Genomic DNA, 17,852 nt, shown 5'->3' on the forward strand with positions numbered 1-17,852 from the left:
ATATATATATATATATATATATATATATATATATTATTCTAATTATTTAAAATGATTTGAAATGACTTAAGGTCGGTGCATTTTTAAAGTAAATATATTTCTTGAAGTACACGTGTATATTCCCATATGAATGTGGTAATATCTGTAGCGAGAGATCTGTTCCAGTGCTGGTTACAGACTATTAAAAGTTATGTAAGGATTATGCTTGCATAATTTTGTCTACATGAGACATAATTACCCCCCATGTTTACAGCTTTTTCATTTAAACGAGTACATTTTAAATGTTCTTACCATGCTAACATGTTCCAAAAGAGTGATGATAACTTGCAAATATATCATCATATTACTATTACTTTTGTCATTGATTCCTGGTAAGCTTTTTGTAGGATGTTTTTCCCCCTTGTTAATGTATTCGGAAAATTTACAAAGTTCAAAATTAAAGTTTATATCTTCGTGACGTTGCAGACGTGCCGAGCCGGTCTGCGCATGCGTGACAGACATGTGGCAGAAACGTAAATAGTAGATAAACAGGAGGGAATTTGACTCGTTTAAGCATCGCAGACACGTACAGAGAAATAATCCTGTGTTTCCGCGATCAGGGCACTTTAAACCCATTTCAAAGAGGAACGTGTTGTTTAATGCGTCGATACGTGAGAAGCGTCAGATCAGAGGATGATATAAAAAACTTCATTATAGACAACACAGAAATAGTGAGCTCCCAAAGCTTAACCCCAGATTTCTTTAAGACTCTTCACCCCCACCTGCCGGTTCTGGACGGAGAAACCTGATTTATGGCATTTCCCTGATCCGTACAGGGCAATATATTGGCCCGGTGGACAGGCGCTGGCTAGGTAACAAATCACTAATAATAATAAAAGCTACGGTAGATTTTAGGTTAGTTACTGTAAGATACGTTCAGTCTACCTGCGTTATTGTGTCGTTCTTATTAATGATGCAGTTCTGAGTGGACTGTTTTCTCAGGTATCTGTTAAATAACCCGGAGGTGTCTGGTGGCAGAAAGGTGCTGGATCTCGGCTGTGGTTAACTTGTGGAGCATCAGCCATTGCTGCCAAACTCACTGGAGCTTCCCGTGTTGTTGCCAATGACATTGATCCAAGTGAGACTTGTGTTCCTGCTGCACCTCATAACTGAAATAAGAATAACTGTGATTTGTACAAATTCAACTTGACGAGTAAACTAAACGTCCTTATAGATCTACTTTCTTGCAGAGTTTAAAAAAATGGTGGCCAAAATTATTAGAACACTAGTATTTTCACCAGCTAAAAATGGTTTTAAGTCAGTGAAAATCTATTTATGACATGTTTTGACGGCATCCTCATTTTACAGCATTTTTACACAAGGGCCTAAAACTTTTAACCGACTACTGTTGCTTTGCAGGTAGGTTTCTTGAAGCATCTTGGAGACGTTTCCACAGTTCTTCTGGATTGAGTCTGTCTCAGTTTGTTCTGTTTCTTCATGTCATTCCAGACAGACTGATGATGATAAAATCAGATCTGGCTGTTGTCAGACTCCTTGTGCAAACAAAACTCTCACTGGATTATTACAATTAATGGCAAAATGAATGTTTGGAAATGTAAACTGATATTTCCTACGGATACACTACAGCAAAAGATGCAAATAACTGGCTTAAAACCATTTTGTAGCTGGTGATAATATTCACATTGATTACTTATAATCAATTTAATGTTTTTAACAAAAATAATTCATTTAAACATTGATTTAATAGAAAACTGTCCATTAAGGTGTATCCATTAAGCAAAAAATACTAAAAGGATGCTTGTACTTTGAACACACATAAATGATGTGCCACTTAATCATGAAATTTTCAAACACACAAATAATAATAATAATAATTATATGAAAATCAAATTTGTAAATAATAACATTTACATGGTTATAAGTGTCTAAAGCAGGGTTATTATAGTTAACTAAAACTAAACCCATAAAAAAAGTTAAAATAAAATAAATGTTAAATGAATTAAAATAAAAGCTATATATAAAACCTTTATTTATAAAACTGATGGACTAAATTAAACTGCAACAATAAATAAAAACTATTTAGACACGTATATAAAGAAACAAAAACTACCAAAAATGCAACTAAATGACTAACACATTAACTAAAATGAAAATATAAATTCAAAACTGATTTCATGTTGGTTACACCACACTGACTGACAAAGGTTTTATAATATTAAACATAAGTGCTTCGTTTTGTTATTACAGTTGCTGCCATTGCCACAAAAATGAACTTTGAACTGAACAATCTGGACCCTGTGTGACAGACAACATGATCGGCTCAAAACCTGATGCCTGGGACCTCATTCTTCTCAGAGACATGTTCTATGATGAAGATCTGGCTGATCGTCTGCATAAGTGTCTCCAGACATGCATAACCACACACGGAGCACAAGTGCTTATTGGTGACCCGGGACGGGCTCAATTTGAAAGCCATGACATCAGAAGATTATTATATAAACTGGCTCACTTTGAGCTGCCCGACTCGGTCAAAGAGGAGAACTACAGACTAACAAATAGCACAGTGTGGTGCTATAACTACAAACCTGATCTATAACAGCTAAAGCATTCATGTGTAAGTATAGTATGGATGTCAATAAAACATTATTCAAGAAAATGCAAATATGTATTTTATATCATCTATCTATCTATATATATATATATAATTGATGCTGTTTATCATGTGTAAGTATAGTATGGATGTCAATAAAACATTATTCAAGAAAACGCAAATATGTATTTTATATAATCTATATATAATTGATGCTGTTTACTGTAAGCAAACATGTTCAATGGAACATATACTAGAGCAGATTACTGCTATTTCATACATACATTTTTATTTAATATGTATTATAGTACAGTTGAAATGTTGAAAATGAAAGGTAGGTAAACAAAACAATTTTACATAAACATTCTTGAATATTAAATAACATTACAATGCAATTAAATTACAATGCAAACGCTGTAAATGCTGTAAGAAATTCATTGATTTTTATCATTTTTTCCATCAAACATTGACAATTTGTTTAATAAATTTGACAAGGATTATGCATATCTTCTTTGAGCGTATTACATTTATGACAATAAAGTTGATGTGCTGTAGTTGATGTACCGTCACATCAGTACACAGTCCAAGACACTTGTTGGATCTTGTTGGGACCAATAAAGTTTTGCAGCGCCTCCCTTGATTTATCTAAAAGAGACACATAGATGCACTGAAACATCATTTCTGGACAACAAAATATGTGTTGCATTTGATGTCAGTGACCATGTGACTACCTGTAATCAGGGGGCATCCATGGAAATTGAAAATTCTGATGTTGGCGCAGTTTGCAAGAACAGTAGTCACAGCCACATCCGTCAAATTGCGACATCGTATCATCTGTAACTCCTGAAACAGTAAAGAATTTATAACAAATAATAATAATACAATATTAAAATGGTCTTAATGAAAAATGTAAAATCTGTATGCAATACCTTTAAGCAGTGTGAACAAACTCCAGTTGCAAGTCCAATGACCCCTTGATCAGTTACCTATAAATAGTGTGAATGTACAAGTAGTTAAGTATTTGGTCAAGTGTGTACAAAATGTTTGAAAGGATTTAGAGCAGCACGATGATTTTGGTATATACACTACCAGTCACAAATTTGGAATAATTAAGATTTTTAATGTTTTTGAAATAACACTCTAATGCTCATCAAGGTGGCATTTATTTGATCAAAAATACAATAAAAACAGTAATATTGAAAAATATTATTACAATTTAAAATAACTGATTTATATTTGAACATACTTTAAAATGTAATTTATTCCTGTGATGCAAAGCTGAATTTTCAGTATCATTACTCCAGTTTTCAGTGTCACATGATCCTTCAGAAATCATTCTAATATGCTGATTTGGAGAGAGTTTTTTTTTTTTTTTAAACATTTTAAAAATCCGAATTATTCCAGACGTTTGACTGGGTAGTGTCCAAAAAGTCTGAATGCCCAACAACGGTGTAAATGACCTCTGTCCCAGAGAAGTAAATGCTGTGCAGCACCCTGCAGTTCTCTCCCAGCTCCAGCAGGGCTCTGTCACTGAGAGCAGCGCAGCCACGCAGGGAAATCACTTCCAAACATTTGCAGTGTCGCGCCAGAGCCTGAACCCCTGAGTCTGTCACAGCCGTGCAGCCCGTCAGATCAACGACCTGAAGATAAGGGCACCGGGATGCCAGCACCTCTAGACCTGAGGGTAAGAGAAATACAGCAAAGGTTGATGTCTTGAACAATTTCATTTGAGCAATAGTGCAATCAGATTTCAATTTACAGTTTGGGTGTTACTTTCCAAGATCGATAATAAAGAGGACCTGACATTTGCTTTCGGAGTTATTAGTCAATTAATAAGTGCAATTTCATTTCAGTATATAAAGGTCAGAAAGTCTCTTATGTTGAACAAGACTTCATTTATTTGGTCAAAAATACAGTAAAACAGCAATACTGTGGAATATAATTACTATTTTAAATGACTGTGTTCAGTTTCATTATACTTTGAATTGTAATTTATTCCTGTGATGCAAAACTGATTTTCAGCATCATTACTCCGGTATTCTGTCACGTGATCCTTCAGAAATCAATCTAATATGCTGATTTGGTAAACATTTAAACATTATTATGAATGCTGACAGTTGTGCTGCTTAATATTTTTGTCATTTTTGATCAATTTAATGCAATTAAAATCTATTTTTTTAGTTATTGTAGTTATTAAAATACTAAATATACATGTATTTAGCTCTAGATAGATTTATATCCTATTATTAGTGACGTTTTCTAGTTGATTATGATTAATAAAGCTTCATTATTATTATTAGTGTTGTCAAACGATTAATCACGATTAATCGCATCCAAAACAAAAGTTTTTGTTTACATAATATATGTGTGTATACTGTGTATATTTATTATGTGTATATATATATAAATACAAACACATGCATGTATATATTAATGTTATGTTTATATGTTAAATATATTTATATAAAATATAGGAATATAAATACATGCATGTAAATACATATAAATATTTTCAAAATATTTACTGTATGTGTGTGTATTTATATATACATAATAAATATACGCAGTACACATACATATGTAAACAAAAACTTTTATTTTGGATGCGATTAATCGTTTGGCAGCACTAATTATTATTAACAATTAATAATATTTATAATTAATCCCGTAATATTTTCAGGTTTAACCATGGGGACACTGTTATTATTTACCCCATATATACCAATTTATACATTTCTAAATTAATTTATTAATAAGTGACTGTTGATTCTTTAGTTAATTTCAGTGTTATTTTAGTACTATTTAAATTCTAATATAGTATGCATTGATATTTTTAATGTTTATATATATATATTGTTATTTATATTTTGTTTCAGCTTTATTTTAAATACCCGAAAACATTTTTAATAGTTTTAGTTAACAATAACAACATTAGTTAATTTACCAAATAATGACTAGTGCATATCACAAATGAACCCCCATAAACAGCCATAAACAGCACTGATTTGTGAAAATGATACCCTCAGAGGTGATATCTGCACAGCCTCTTAACAGTATTGTCCTCAGCTGTAGGCAGTGGATTTGTTGAAGCGCAGAGTCTGACACCTTGCAGTTCTGCAGATCCAGTGTGTGAGTTCCGTTGTGCACGAGCTGAAACACAAATCACACACGTGATGATGAGCGCAATATATTATCATCACAAATGCTCTTGTGATGGGGACGCATTACCTGGCTGATGTTGGAGTCGGTGACCGTGCCGTAAGACATCATTATTCGCAATAATCTGTCTTTAACGGCAGCAGGCAACATCCTGATCTCCTCATACCTCTCAGCGCGCTGAGCAACGCTAAAAGCGCACCTGCGTGCGGAGAAAACACTCAAAGATCTGAATTCATGATATTAAATGAACAGAATTAATACTGTCAATAGCGTTAAACACTCAATAAATAAAAAATGATGTTACTCACAAACTCATAAGAGAATCTATGGTAGCCATGATTTGGTCGTTTTCAGTGCTGTTTATACACCTTTATATGACTAACTGCGAAGATATCATATGTAATATACGTTCATTATGCTTTCTAATTTAATCACATCGTTAACTTTCTACCTGGCTTCTTCGTTGTCACATTGTTTTGTTTTCTCTCCCTCGCGAGTATCATAGTGGGCGGGTCGCATTTATAGTGTTACGTCATTCATAAGCGACAAACAAGCGTTCGAGGAATTTATATTTTTATGCATTCTTTTTACATTAACACGTACTGTTTTGCGTTAATGTCTGTGAATGTTTAATATTTAACGTTTTTGCACTGTTTAAAGGCGATCTAGAAAAGATGTATAAAAACGCCACAGCCTCAAAATAAATATTTTATTATTATTACGTTTACTAGGTAGGTTATAATATTGTCTGCGTCTGGGAATCTATCTAGCCTATTACCAAAGGCGTTTCTTGAAATGTTTTATTATACAAATCTTCTCACAAGTTTACTTGTGTTCTCTGAAATTGCTACTATTAAAATATAGTTCACTTGTTTTATCACTGACCTCGGTGAATCACGGTTTAGCAGAGCTTAAAAACCAGGAGCAAAATTAAATATATTTGAAACCAAATGTTTTTATTAAAAAAAAAAGGTCTTATAAAATCGTACAAAAATAGATTGTCAAATTTTTACAAACCAGTGGAATCCAAATAAAAACACTACAATATACAGAATAATAATTAAAAAAAAAACACTTTCATGACAAACATATTTCTTGGAAATGCAGTTAATGTATAAAACTGGTACACAAATACTGGATGACTAGCAGCTGTTGATCTGGATGACCAGTGTGCAAATGATGCATTTATAATATAATACAAATAGTCAAGTTCAAGTAAACAGTAAAAATGTATTTGAACACTCGCAGTTTGTATCCGTTTAGGTTTATCATTCACAAGGAAGTAAACACATGACAAAATAAGCCCATTTGCTTTCATTTTAATAGAAAAAAAAAAAAAAAATCAAGCTCTTTCACTGGAATTCAAGTTCTGCTTGGAGGCAATGCCCTTCTTTTCAAAAGGTCTTAATCGTACAAAAATAGATTGTCAAATTTTTACAAACCAGTGGAATCCAAATAAAAACACTACAATATACAGAATAATATAAAAAAAATACACTTTCATGACAAACATATTTCTTGGAAATGCAGTTAATGTATAAAACTGGTACACAAATACTGGATGACTAGCAGCTGTTGATCTGGATGACCAGTGTGCAAATGATGCATTTATAATATAATACAAATAGTCAAGTTCAAGTAAACAGTAAAAATGTATTTGAACACTCGCAGTTTGTATCCGTTTAGGTTTATCATTCACAAGGAAGTAAACACATGACAAAATAAGCCCATTTGCTTTCATTTTAATAGAAAAAAAAAAAAAAAAAATCAAGCTCTTTCACTGGAATTCAAGTTCTGCTTGGAGGCAATGCCCTTCTTTTCTTGATATTTCTTTCTGAACTCTTGGAAGAGGCTACATGAATCTGAGACGTCAGTGTCCTGGATGGGTTGAGTGCACTTTTTCTTCAAGGGACTGAAACTCCAGACACCTGCAGATAGACAAGCACAAAGCCATTTAGAGGAGTGGTAAACTACCTGCCAGACAATGTTATGTGATTCAGTTCATTAATCATTATTCAAAAGTGGTGAATTGCACCTTTACTTTATAAGAGGCTAATAAAAATGTTACATTTCAAATTAACAACATGAATCTTCTCTCCAATACCTTGGGTTGGCACATGGCTAGTTTTCATCCTTTTGGCTTTTTCTTCTGGGCCTGACATCTCTTAAGAAAAAGGAACAGGAATTTATAAGTATACATTAGGTACAGCGTAAATAATAATAATAATAGTATATATTTTCAGAAGTCACCATTTTGCATACTCCATGATGTGTCGGCTTGAGCTCCATCTTCAAAGTTAAAAGTCTCTGGCAATACTTTGAACTCCAAAGCAGGACCCTCATCCAATGGCATCAAAGCAGGGTTCCCCAACTCATATTTACTTTTCTTCACGTTCTCGGGTGAATGCAATAATTTGGATGGCACAGTCTTCCCTCTAATGATATATTTATTCATTGACATTTGTTGCGTTGTATGCTTATGTGGTCTCTTTCGATTATTTCCTTCAGCCAAATGGACGTCACTCTTCTCATTAGCACTTTGACTGAGCAGTTTTCTGACTGAGGTAGATGAAAGTCTATTTTTGCTGAGTCCAGAAACAGGATGCGAGGGCAAGGATGTACGCTGAACCAGATTTTGCAAGGATACTCTTCGTTTTTGCTCTCTCCTGTCAGTAGCATCTTCATCTTCTGATTCCACACATTTGCGCTTCTTTGACTCACTGTTGTTTTTAACCTTCTGGTGAGAGCTTACAGTTACTTGAAGAGTTTTTGGGGGTTCTTCGCAACTTGATTTCTCTTTGTACCTTTTAGTTCGCTTTAGTTGGTTTCCTTTTTCAGAAGACGACCCATACAGTGCAAGCCATACTGTTTTAGTCTTCAAATCAGGAGCTGGGGTGTCTTGCTCAATCTCATTCATAGGAGTCATGTTTGTTGCACATTTTGTGGGCGATTCATTTCTTTTCTGCTCTGAAGTTTCAGTCTCTGCCTTAGAGACCTCTTCAGAACTTGATATGTCCTTCGCAATCTTGGTCTTGTGCGTAGTAGGATCATGCAGCAATGGGTTTTCATCCTCAGAATCATACGTGGCTTCAGAATCATCAGTGGCTTCAGAATCATCCGTGGCTTCAGAATCATCTGTGGCTTCAGAATCATCTGTGGCTTCAGAATCATCGGTTCTTTCAAGGGCAGCAGCATCCATTTCCACCCGTTCGCATTCACCTGGACTGTCTTTTTCAGCCTGCACCTCTAAACTTGTGCTGTGGGCCTCAGTTTTAGTCTCCTCTCTCAACTCGGCTTTTTTCTGGCACATGCACAATGAGCCATTTCCATATTCTAAAGTTTGAAACCATTTAGCAAGACAACAGTAAGAAGCCAACTGTTCACCACCAGAACTTGGATATTTCCTCTCTTGTCCTCAGAATCATCCGTGGCTTCAGAATCATCAGTGGCTTCAGAATCATCCGTGGCTTCAGAATCATCTGTGGCTTCAGAATCATCGGTTCTTTCAAGGGCAGCAGCATCCATTTCCACCCGTTCGCATTCACCTGGACTGTCTTTTTCAGCCTGCACCTCTAAACTTGTGCTGTGGGCCTCAGTTTTAGTCTCCTCTCTCAACTCGGCTTTTTTCTGGCACATGCACAATGAGCCATTTCCATATTCTAAAGTTTGAAACCATTTAGCAAGACAACAGTAAGAAGCCAACTGTTCACCACCAGAACTTGGATATTTCCTCTCTTTTGGCTTCACATCTTCTAGGAGCACTTCTTTTTCAGACTTGAGTTCCAGAACTTGAACTTTCACCTGGTCCTCAGTGGAATTATGAACTGTAGTGTCTTTCTGCAAGTCCTTATTTTCTGTCTCGCCAACAAACCAAAGCTCAGCCATTTCATGAGGGAGAACATTGATCTTAATAGAGTCTAAACGGTCAATCTTCTCAGTCTCCTCTTCATTCATGTTAACAGGAAGTTCTTGAGTAGGTTTTGGATCAGTCTCGCACCTCACGCTCTCATCTGTGAGCATACAGTCAATTTCCGGCATTTCTTTATTGGATTTATTTTGCACTTGAGATGGTTCTTCAATCACAGAATCAAGTTTTGGTGGACTTGCACAATTACTTTGGCTCATTGATCCTTCAGTCAACACTGGACTTTTAGCTCCATCAGTCCCTTCAAACCTCCACATGTTTATCTGTTCTTTTGTCGATACAGTGTCTGTGGGTGAATTCAACAAACAGGCCTTGTGCATCGTCTCTGGTCGTGCAGCAATGTCTTTATCTTCCATCATCTGATCAGCAAAGCATCGCATAGCCACTTCATGAGGGAGAACATTAATCTTAATAGAAGCTGAAGCATCCATCTCGACAAACTCCTCTTCATTCATGTTCATAGAAAGTTCTTGACTGGGTTTTGGGTCAGTCTCACATCTCACAGAGTCATTTGAGAGTACACGGTCAATTTCAGGCATTTCTTCATTATATTCATTTCGCATTTGAGATGGTCCTGTGAGCACTGGATAAAGTTTTGGCGGACTTGCATAGTCAATTTGGCTGGTTGATCCATCAGCCAAAACTGGACTTTTGGCTCGATTACAAAGAGGGTCATCCAGCCTTAATGTTGCATTCTTTGATGTTGGAGCAATGCCTCTATTTTCAGGAAAGCATTGTTTAGCCACTTCAGGAGTGAGAACATCAAGCTTAACAGAAGATGAAGCATCCATCTCAACAAACTTATCATTGATTTGTATGGAAAGCTCTTGACAAGGTTTTGGATCAGTCTCACATCTTAGGGTCTTATCAAATTTACTGTTAAGCATCATTTCGCTGGATTCATTTTGCACTTGGGTTAATGGAACAAACTGCTGTTTTTCAACCACAGGACTAAGCGTCAATGCTTCGATTGTGCAGTCACTTTGGCTGGATGATTCATCAGTCAACATGGGACTTTGGGCTCCAACACTATTACCAAAACTGTTGTGCAGTTTTGACGTTCTAGATGACTGTTTATGCTTTTTCAAACCACCATGTTTTTCAATTAATTTTTTATATTTTATTAATGAAACATCTCGTTTTTCCAGTGTCCTCACCAGATTTCTCATACCCTTCAGTGGATTAACAGTATTTGGTTGTTGTTCATTAAGCTTCGGAGAGACGTTATCAATCACTGGTGGAGACTGAGCAATCAAGGGAACAGGAGATTCCTCACGAATCTCATCATACATATTTTTCTCAGTGGAGATTTGTTCTTCTTGTTGTACTTTGTCTGTAATCTGATTATGTTCAGCTAAAGATGATTTATACTGGTCTGATAGCAATGCTAGAACTCTGGATGCTGAATATGTGGCATATTTCTCCTCTAGCTTCTGCCTGCTTATCGGTTCTTCTGTTGATTTTGTGTCAAGTACTTGGGGTGTGTTCAACAAAGGCGCCTCGTGCTTGTCTGGAAATGCAGCAATGACTTTATGTCCTTTCATCTCATTAGCAAAGCACTGTCTAGCCATGTCATGAGGGAGAACGTTCACCGTAGTGGCTGAAGCATCCATCTTGTCAGTCTCCACTTCATTCACGTGCACAGGAGGTTCTTGACTAAGTTTTGGCGTGGTCTCACATCTCACGTTCTTATCAAGAACGGCACAGTCATTAAGCATTTTTTGACTGGATCCAACTTGTATTTGAGAAGATAACACAATTTCCTGTTGTTCTGCAACCACATGAATGGGCTTTGGCGAGTTTGTATAGTCACTTTGGCTATTTGATTTGGGCGACACAACACTCTTGGTTCCAAATTGGTTATCCAAACTTGACTTTCCAGTAGGGACACCTTGTTCATCCAAATCCACCATGGCCTCCAGAGAATTTGTAATAATTGGCTGACTGTTGGTTAGTTCTGTAACCTGACAATTATGCTTTGGTGAGCAGTTGATGTTTGTCACAGGTGGAGATTGTCCATTAAATGAAACGGGCACGTTTTCATGTAGACTCTCATTGTTTGATGTTGGTTCGTCTGCTGGTACTTTGTTCTCCACCTCTGATGGTAATTGTTTAGTCCTAATCAATGATGGCTTTTCAGTGGCTTCTTGCAATTTGCTTGGTGCTTCACATGCCAAGTTTTGTGCTTCGTGTTCGGGGACATTTTGAAAAGACTTATAGAACCAAGAATAACCACATTCCTTGTCGATGTCATCAACGTTTTCATTAAGATTCAACCAGGACGACGTGTACGTCATCTTCGGTGGTGCTTCGTCGTGTTTTAAAACGTGAAAATCCTTGATGACTTTGCTACGTGCATCATTTACAATTTGCCTCAGTATCACAGGCTCGTTCATCGGAGAGTAAATATAAACTTCTTCCATTATGCTTTGATATATGCCACTTTCTACAGCTTCAGAAAACTTGCGAGTATCCCCGTTCCAGTAAAGCTTTAAGATGTCCTTCCCAGGATCAGTTTTGTGGATGTTCTTCTGATCCCCATTTTCCATTTGCTGAATCACGGCCATTAAGGTCTGCAATCGATCTAATGGCCATTCAATAAAAGGAACAGTGTCCGGGTCAATTGTTTTCTTGTCCATGACGGTACTGTTTTTATTCGTCTTTTCAGCCGGTTCATTTTGCATTTGAGCTGGAACAGACTTGTTTTGTTCTGCGACCACACATTTCAGGTTCGGCGAACTTGCACAGAGACTTTGGTCAGTCGATTCATTAGCCAAAACTGGACTCTCGGCTCCAACTACGTTGCAAAGGCCATCATCCAGCCTTGGCTCTGCTGACTTTGGTCGCTGATGCTTGCTTGTTAGGTCATTTGGTTCTCCCGTTTGGTTCATCAGATTAGCGTTGGTCACCAGAGGATGTGGAATATTTGGTTGATGGTCTACAGTCTCTTGCACAGGGCTTACATTCATTTTCACATTAGCAGATTTGTCTAACACATTAACAGGTGCTGTTCCTATCGGAGACAATGGCGGGACAATGGCAACAACTCTCTGAGCAGCATTATTCGGTTGCAGGTTCTGTGCACAGGTAGAAAGCATTTGCACGTTAGCATTATTTGATTTCTCAGCAAACAACAACTGGTAAAGGTATCCACCAAACAAACTACTTTGGCCATGATGTGTATTTTCTGTTGGAGGACAATAATTTAGGTCAGATGGCAAGCTTGTCCTTGTTTTTGAGGAGTCTATTGGCAAATTAGTAGGAGCATTTGCATAGTGCTGCCTGCTATGCAAGTTGCTTGTGCTCACATTTATTCTAGCTTCATTATGACTTTGAGTGTCTATCGTTTTAAACGGTTGCAAATTATTTGGGCCAACTGCTGAGGAGGTAGTTTGCTGTTGCATGTATAAACTGTTAGTTGAGTTAAAGGCACAATGTGACATGTTTGGCCCATTATTGTTGGGAGCACCTTGTAGATTTACGTTGTTAACAGGTAGGAATATCTGGTAATTAGAGGGCATGTTCCACAGAATCATTTGGGAATCCTGTTTTCCTGTCGGCAATGTATGGTTTGAGTCAAGCTGATTTTCTTGTGCAAGCTTTGTGCCTTTGGTAGCTTGAACGCCACTAGCCAAAATCTGGTCACTGGTTGCTGGTTGAATTGTGCAGGTGAAGTAATTTCCAGTGGCAGTTTGTCCAGAATATGAAGGACTTGCAGTGTGAGGTGGTAAACATATCTGGTAAAAGTTCTGCCTCGTCCCATTTCCAGGTGTACTTTCTTTTCCATGCAAATTTTGCAGTTGTCCTGAATGTTGTGAATCGGCTTGCATGCTACTGAATGTTCAATTGTATCTCCAGACAGAATGTAGGAGTGGAATAATCACATTCCTGGAAAAAAGAAAGCAAAACATTAGGGTAACAAAATACTTTCAAACTAAATACCATTAGTATTACAAGATCATTCACTGGTGTTAGATTAACTCTTTGGAATTTATTATATCTGTTATTTGTTCTATTAGCAAACCCCTGTGGTTTTCCATTGCAACGCAGGCCTGGGAAAATGAATGAGCAGACACAGGGAGTCACAGAGAGTACATTACCAAAGCATTCTCAACTTTAAGGACGGTGGATCATATTTCCTATATGAACAATGAGTCCAGCTGTCCTGGACATCCAACCAAAGTATTGAAAAAAAAAAATGAAAAAAAAAAGGCTCCAAATGAGGACCCTTCCACACCAAAACAAGTTCTAGTCAAGAAAGGATTTAAGGATTTCTCTCGCCTCTACCCCTGCTGGTTCCACCATCAGTGATCTACACCTCACAGCACCCTCCCCCCCCCATTCATCGTCACTAAGGTCCACTCTGCATTTAAAACAAAAGGCACCATCTTGTCCTAATGGTCCTCACAAACGACACTTGATGTTTATTCAAACCAAAAGGCAAAACACAACAAATCCCAAAAGACAATCCAACCATTTTTAAACCACAACCCTAATAACCACAATTTTGAAACATAACCCTACACAAACCACTAGCAATGTGTGCTTACAAAGGAAGTAGCATAAATTGATTTTATGCAGACTTCCACAAGAAATCCACATGCAAGTAAATAACTAAAATGGGGTAAGAAAAAAAAAAACAGTACTGCTATTGAGACGTAAACTCAATTCTGAGAAAAAAAACTTGGAAACAACTTAGAATTGAGTTTAGTGGCCAGTTGCATAAAATGCTTGGACTAGTCTTGCAAGTTAGTCATTTAATATCATATCTAGAGATAGAAACTGGAGTCTGCGACTTGGACTCGAGTCGCACTTAAAGGCACAATATGTAATTTTCACCACTAGAGGGCGCATATTCAAAATAAACAGAGACAAAGGCGTAGTTTGATGACGCCGTGACTGAGTGTGGAATCATGGGAGTTGTCGTCTTCATCCCCACAGCCGATGCAATCCGACGGGACTCGGGCAGAAATCATGTTCATGGATGAGCTAATGATTTATTAACGTAGTAGTATGAAGCAGGGTGAGGCTGAAAGCCGTCGAAGCGAAACGAGGCCACTGAACTGAATTATGGACAAAAAAAACCTATCGCGGTTTCTTTGATCAATTTTGCGATTTCGATTTTAATCACGGTTTTGACACACACAAACATGCTTTACAGTCATTAATGCATTCAGTGTGAATTTGAAACATATTTCCAAAAGAAAACCAATTAGAGCTTTATCAAAAAGCTGTAACATGTCTCTAGAACAGACATAAGGCAAAATAATCACTAAGTAAAGGTGTAACAAAATGTCTCTAGAATAGACATATGGCAGAAGAAGAAAAAATCCAGTTTCCAGGGATTTTTTTGCCATGCATTGGTCATAGAGCTCTTTGTGGCGTTGCCTCAGATGTTGAACTAGATTTGTTGCGCCAAGTTCACACGTACTCCGTCTGCAGTGCGTATACAGTATGTGTATGCGGTGCAGAAGCAGCACGGACTCATTTTGCTTTCGCACAGGACGCGTTTGCAGTCCGCTCCTGATCCGCGACTGTTTATATTGTGTAATTCTATTACTCAATATGGTATCATCTTACTTAAAATATTATGTATGATTATGAAAGTAATCAATATCCTAATCAATATGTTGAATTATTCCCAATACTGGATGTCTTAATGAGGATTGTATGTATGAGGGCCCTTCCATTGGGCAGTACCGGTGGTTTCCATTAGATTGTACCAAGTGAACTTAAATAACCCAATGAACTCTGGGTTATTCTCAGAAGTTGACAGGAACAAGTAAACACATTTGATGAATGTCTCATGTGACCACCGCCAAACAGATGGCCAAATTCCACCATTAAAAAATGGTCCAAGGGAGTTAGTAATAAATTGTGGCAAACCAGATAGGCATAACCAATAACAAAAACCGGAACCACACTTGGCTCCTTCACGGTCAAAAGTGACCGAAGCCTTGAAATGTAACTTTTTTTTTCAGGAAAATCAATGTAATACATTTTTGTTCAATAATATTTTCTGATTATTTCTAATTTTATGGGGATTTTATGATACTATGCAATATTTATACAATTTTAATAAGCTATTTTTCCTTTAGAATTAATATTTGTTGTTATTTAATTATTTGTTATTATAATATTTAATATTTCACATTAAAACAGAATGAAAGCATTTAAAATCCATTTTTTGAAGTGAGAATTGTGCCATCTGGTGGCACTTAAATAAAAATGTGTGTAATCCTGTATAGCTCCCTATACATATACACATATACACAGAGGCTTTTGGATTCCAATTGTTTTTTAGACAATTTCATTTGATTAGGTTTTACATTTAGATATACATGTATAGATATTCTAAAAGACTACTTTTTGTCAAGGTTTAGATATTTTGGTTAGATAAATATCAGGTTTTGCATTATGATTACAATAAAATATTAATTTGGTTAGAAAGGGAACACATGGGAAGCATTTTTGTTACTCAGATATCAGTATCACCTGTTAGGCTAAAATAAGAACAAACAATTATCAAACAGTAATTTGAAGAAAAAGAGGGGGAAAATCTGAATAACCATAAATATAATTGTAACTATTTACATACAAACTGTAATTATTTTACGCATTGCTGCACATGCAACCGATAGTATTTCAGTCTCTTGCACACTGGAAGTTTCCAATTTTGTGAGTGAGCGAGAGAGAGACTTTTTTTATTTTTAATTTATTCATTTTATTTCACATATTCTCAAAATTTGCTCTGTTGCAGTCTTAACAGTTCATTTTTGTGTCTCTTGCACACTGGAAGTTTGCAATTTTGTGAGTGAGCGAGAGAGAGACTTTTTTATTTTTAATTTATTCATTTTATTTCACATATTCTCAAAATTTGCTCTGTTGCAGTCTTAACAGTTCATTTTTGTGTGTGTGCGTGGGTGTCTATTTTGCACTCTTGATATTGATATTTTAGAGAAGATTTTTTCGTATTTCCCATTCATTTCCTATGTCGCTCATTTTTAACCGCTCATTTTTGAATTTTGACTTTTCTTTTTACCCTTTAACATATCCGAATCATGTCCATGATTTTTTTGTGTGTGTTCACATAGCTAATGCAACAAATGTCATCTCATTCTGATGAAGCTACGATTTTTAATTTCAAAATATAAAATTTTTCGGTCAGAGATGACCGAAGAGGCCCAGAGGGTTAAATACAAGTGGAGATTGGTCTCACTTGAATCCGGATAATAAGACTGATTACCCATCATTGGTTAACTGCTAGCTGGTCAGACTAAGTTAGTTCTTACAGTCTTAACACAGAAGCAAATTCTGACTTTTTTCCCTCAGAATTGCGAGAAAATAGTCCGAATTGAATCTGTGGGATAAAAAGCTGCAATTAACTTTATTTGGCGAAAACGGTCTATTGTCGTTGACTAACGTTAGATGGGTGTCATAAATTACTAAATATGAATTAAGGTTACATGTTACATTGCTTTATGAGTGACCGTATGCACCAAAACTGAAAAATTCAAGAATCAAAATGTAAGATTTACGTTAATTCGGTCACATCAGCACGCTGGAATAACTGAAGGTACAGGAAATAGTCTGTTTTAAATTCGCGTTATGAAGAATGTCATCTTTAATCGATTTTATTTTAAAAATATATATATGCTTTTAAATGCACAGATTTGCCTTTGTTTGGCTTTACAAAGGTTATCGTTTTTACGCAAACCAAAAACGGAGCTCTAAAACGCTCTCACTACGTTAACCCAAGAAATCTTTTGTCATGCACAGTCTGCAATGTCAACACGGTCAAATTATAAACGACGGCAACGGAAACACAAATCGTTCACTACAAGGAAATACTGAACTACTTACTGAACATTCGTGTAAGAATCGCTCCTCTGTCTTGATTAATGTATTTCTTTCAGCTGCTTTCTCTAACTACTACTCGGCTCCACACAAGGAATCTTATGAGGCCTCTGATGTGCGCGAGGGGTGGGACCGTTATAGCCCATGTTGCCAAGTCCATTGTTTTTATGTCGATTTGTGTGTGTGTGTGTGTGTGTGTGTGTGTGTGTGTGTGTTATTGTACATTTATAAGGAAAACGTTGTATTCTTTAAAAAATAAATCAGAATTATTTAATTTGTGTATTTTGTACTTAGCGTGCAGTTACTCCTCAATTGATCCAA

General features: G+C 36.4%; 2 protein-coding genes and 1 pseudogene across 4 annotated transcripts; 1 reads left to right on the top strand and 2 right to left on the bottom strand.

Annotated features, from left to right (window-relative positions):
- Positions 1-300: 300 nt before the first annotated feature.
- LOC107753668 (electron transfer flavoprotein beta subunit lysine methyltransferase-like) lies at positions 301-2,596 on the top strand (annotated as a pseudogene).
- Positions 2,597-2,994: 398 nt separating this feature from the next.
- On the bottom strand, positions 2,995-6,270 carry LOC107753618 (protein AMN1 homolog). Its single transcript, XM_016569825.1, has 7 exons — positions 6,058-6,270; positions 5,819-5,948; positions 5,611-5,740; positions 4,051-4,268; positions 3,520-3,576; positions 3,322-3,433; positions 2,995-3,235 (listed from the first exon to the last, which is right to left on the bottom strand). Exons 1-7 carry the CDS (start codon positions 6,084-6,086, stop codon positions 3,162-3,164), a joined length of 750 nt encoding a protein of 249 aa, XP_016425311.1. The 5' UTR covers positions 6,087-6,270; the 3' UTR covers positions 2,995-3,161.
- Positions 6,271-7,232: 962 nt separating this feature from the next.
- Positions 7,233-17,650, bottom strand: LOC107753617 (uncharacterized). Of its 3 annotated transcripts, none has more exons than XM_016569824.1 (6): positions 17,538-17,650; positions 9,463-13,562; positions 8,874-9,136; positions 8,012-8,819; positions 7,854-7,913; positions 7,233-7,677 (listed from the first exon to the last, which is right to left on the bottom strand). In XM_016569824.1, the coding sequence occupies exons 2-6, from the start codon at positions 13,502-13,504 to the stop codon at positions 7,517-7,519; spliced, it is 5,334 nt and encodes a 1,777-aa protein (XP_016425310.1). In that variant the 5' UTR covers positions 13,505-13,562; positions 17,538-17,650; the 3' UTR covers positions 7,233-7,516. The 3 variants fall into 3 exon arrangements, with proteins under 3 accessions (XP_016425310.1, XP_016425308.1, XP_016425309.1); XM_016569822.1 differs by having other exon boundaries at positions 8,000-8,819; positions 17,538-17,649; XM_016569823.1 differs by lacking the exon at positions 8,874-9,136 and having other exon boundaries at positions 8,000-8,819; positions 9,200-13,562; positions 17,538-17,649.
- Between the last annotated feature and the right edge of the window lie 202 nt (positions 17,651-17,852).

This window comes from Sinocyclocheilus rhinocerous, unplaced genomic scaffold (assembly GCF_001515625.1).
Source record: "Sinocyclocheilus rhinocerous isolate Xijiao unplaced genomic scaffold, SAMN03320098_v1.1 scaffold200, whole genome shotgun sequence".
In the NCBI taxonomy this organism is placed as follows: domain Eukaryota; kingdom Metazoa; phylum Chordata; class Actinopteri; order Cypriniformes; family Cyprinidae; genus Sinocyclocheilus; species Sinocyclocheilus rhinocerous.

Bases quoted from the DNA above. Each gene is read 5' to 3' on its own strand.
- LOC107753618 (XM_016569825.1), bottom strand. From the start codon at position 6,086: ATGGCTACCATAGATTCTCTTATGAGTTT. The intron at 5,741-5,818 runs GTAATGCGTCCC...TTTGTGTTTCAG, and splicing joins CCGACTCCAACATCAGCCAG to CTCGTGCACAACGGAACTCA. The intron at 3,577-4,050 runs GTCATTTACACC...CACTATTTATAG, and splicing joins TTTACTTCTCTGGGACAGAG to GTAACTGATCAAGGGGTCAT.
- LOC107753617 (XM_016569822.1), bottom strand. From the start codon at position 13,504: ATGCAAGCCGATTCACAACATTCAGGACAACTGCAAAATTTGCATGGA. The intron at 8,820-8,873 runs GCCACGGATGAT...TATGATTCTGAG, and splicing joins AAGCCACAGATGATTCTGAA to GATGAAAACCCATTGCTGCA. The intron at 7,914-7,999 runs GTGACTTCTGAA...CTTTTTCTTAAG, and splicing joins ATCATGGAGTATGCAAAATG to AGATGTCAGGCCCAGAAGAA.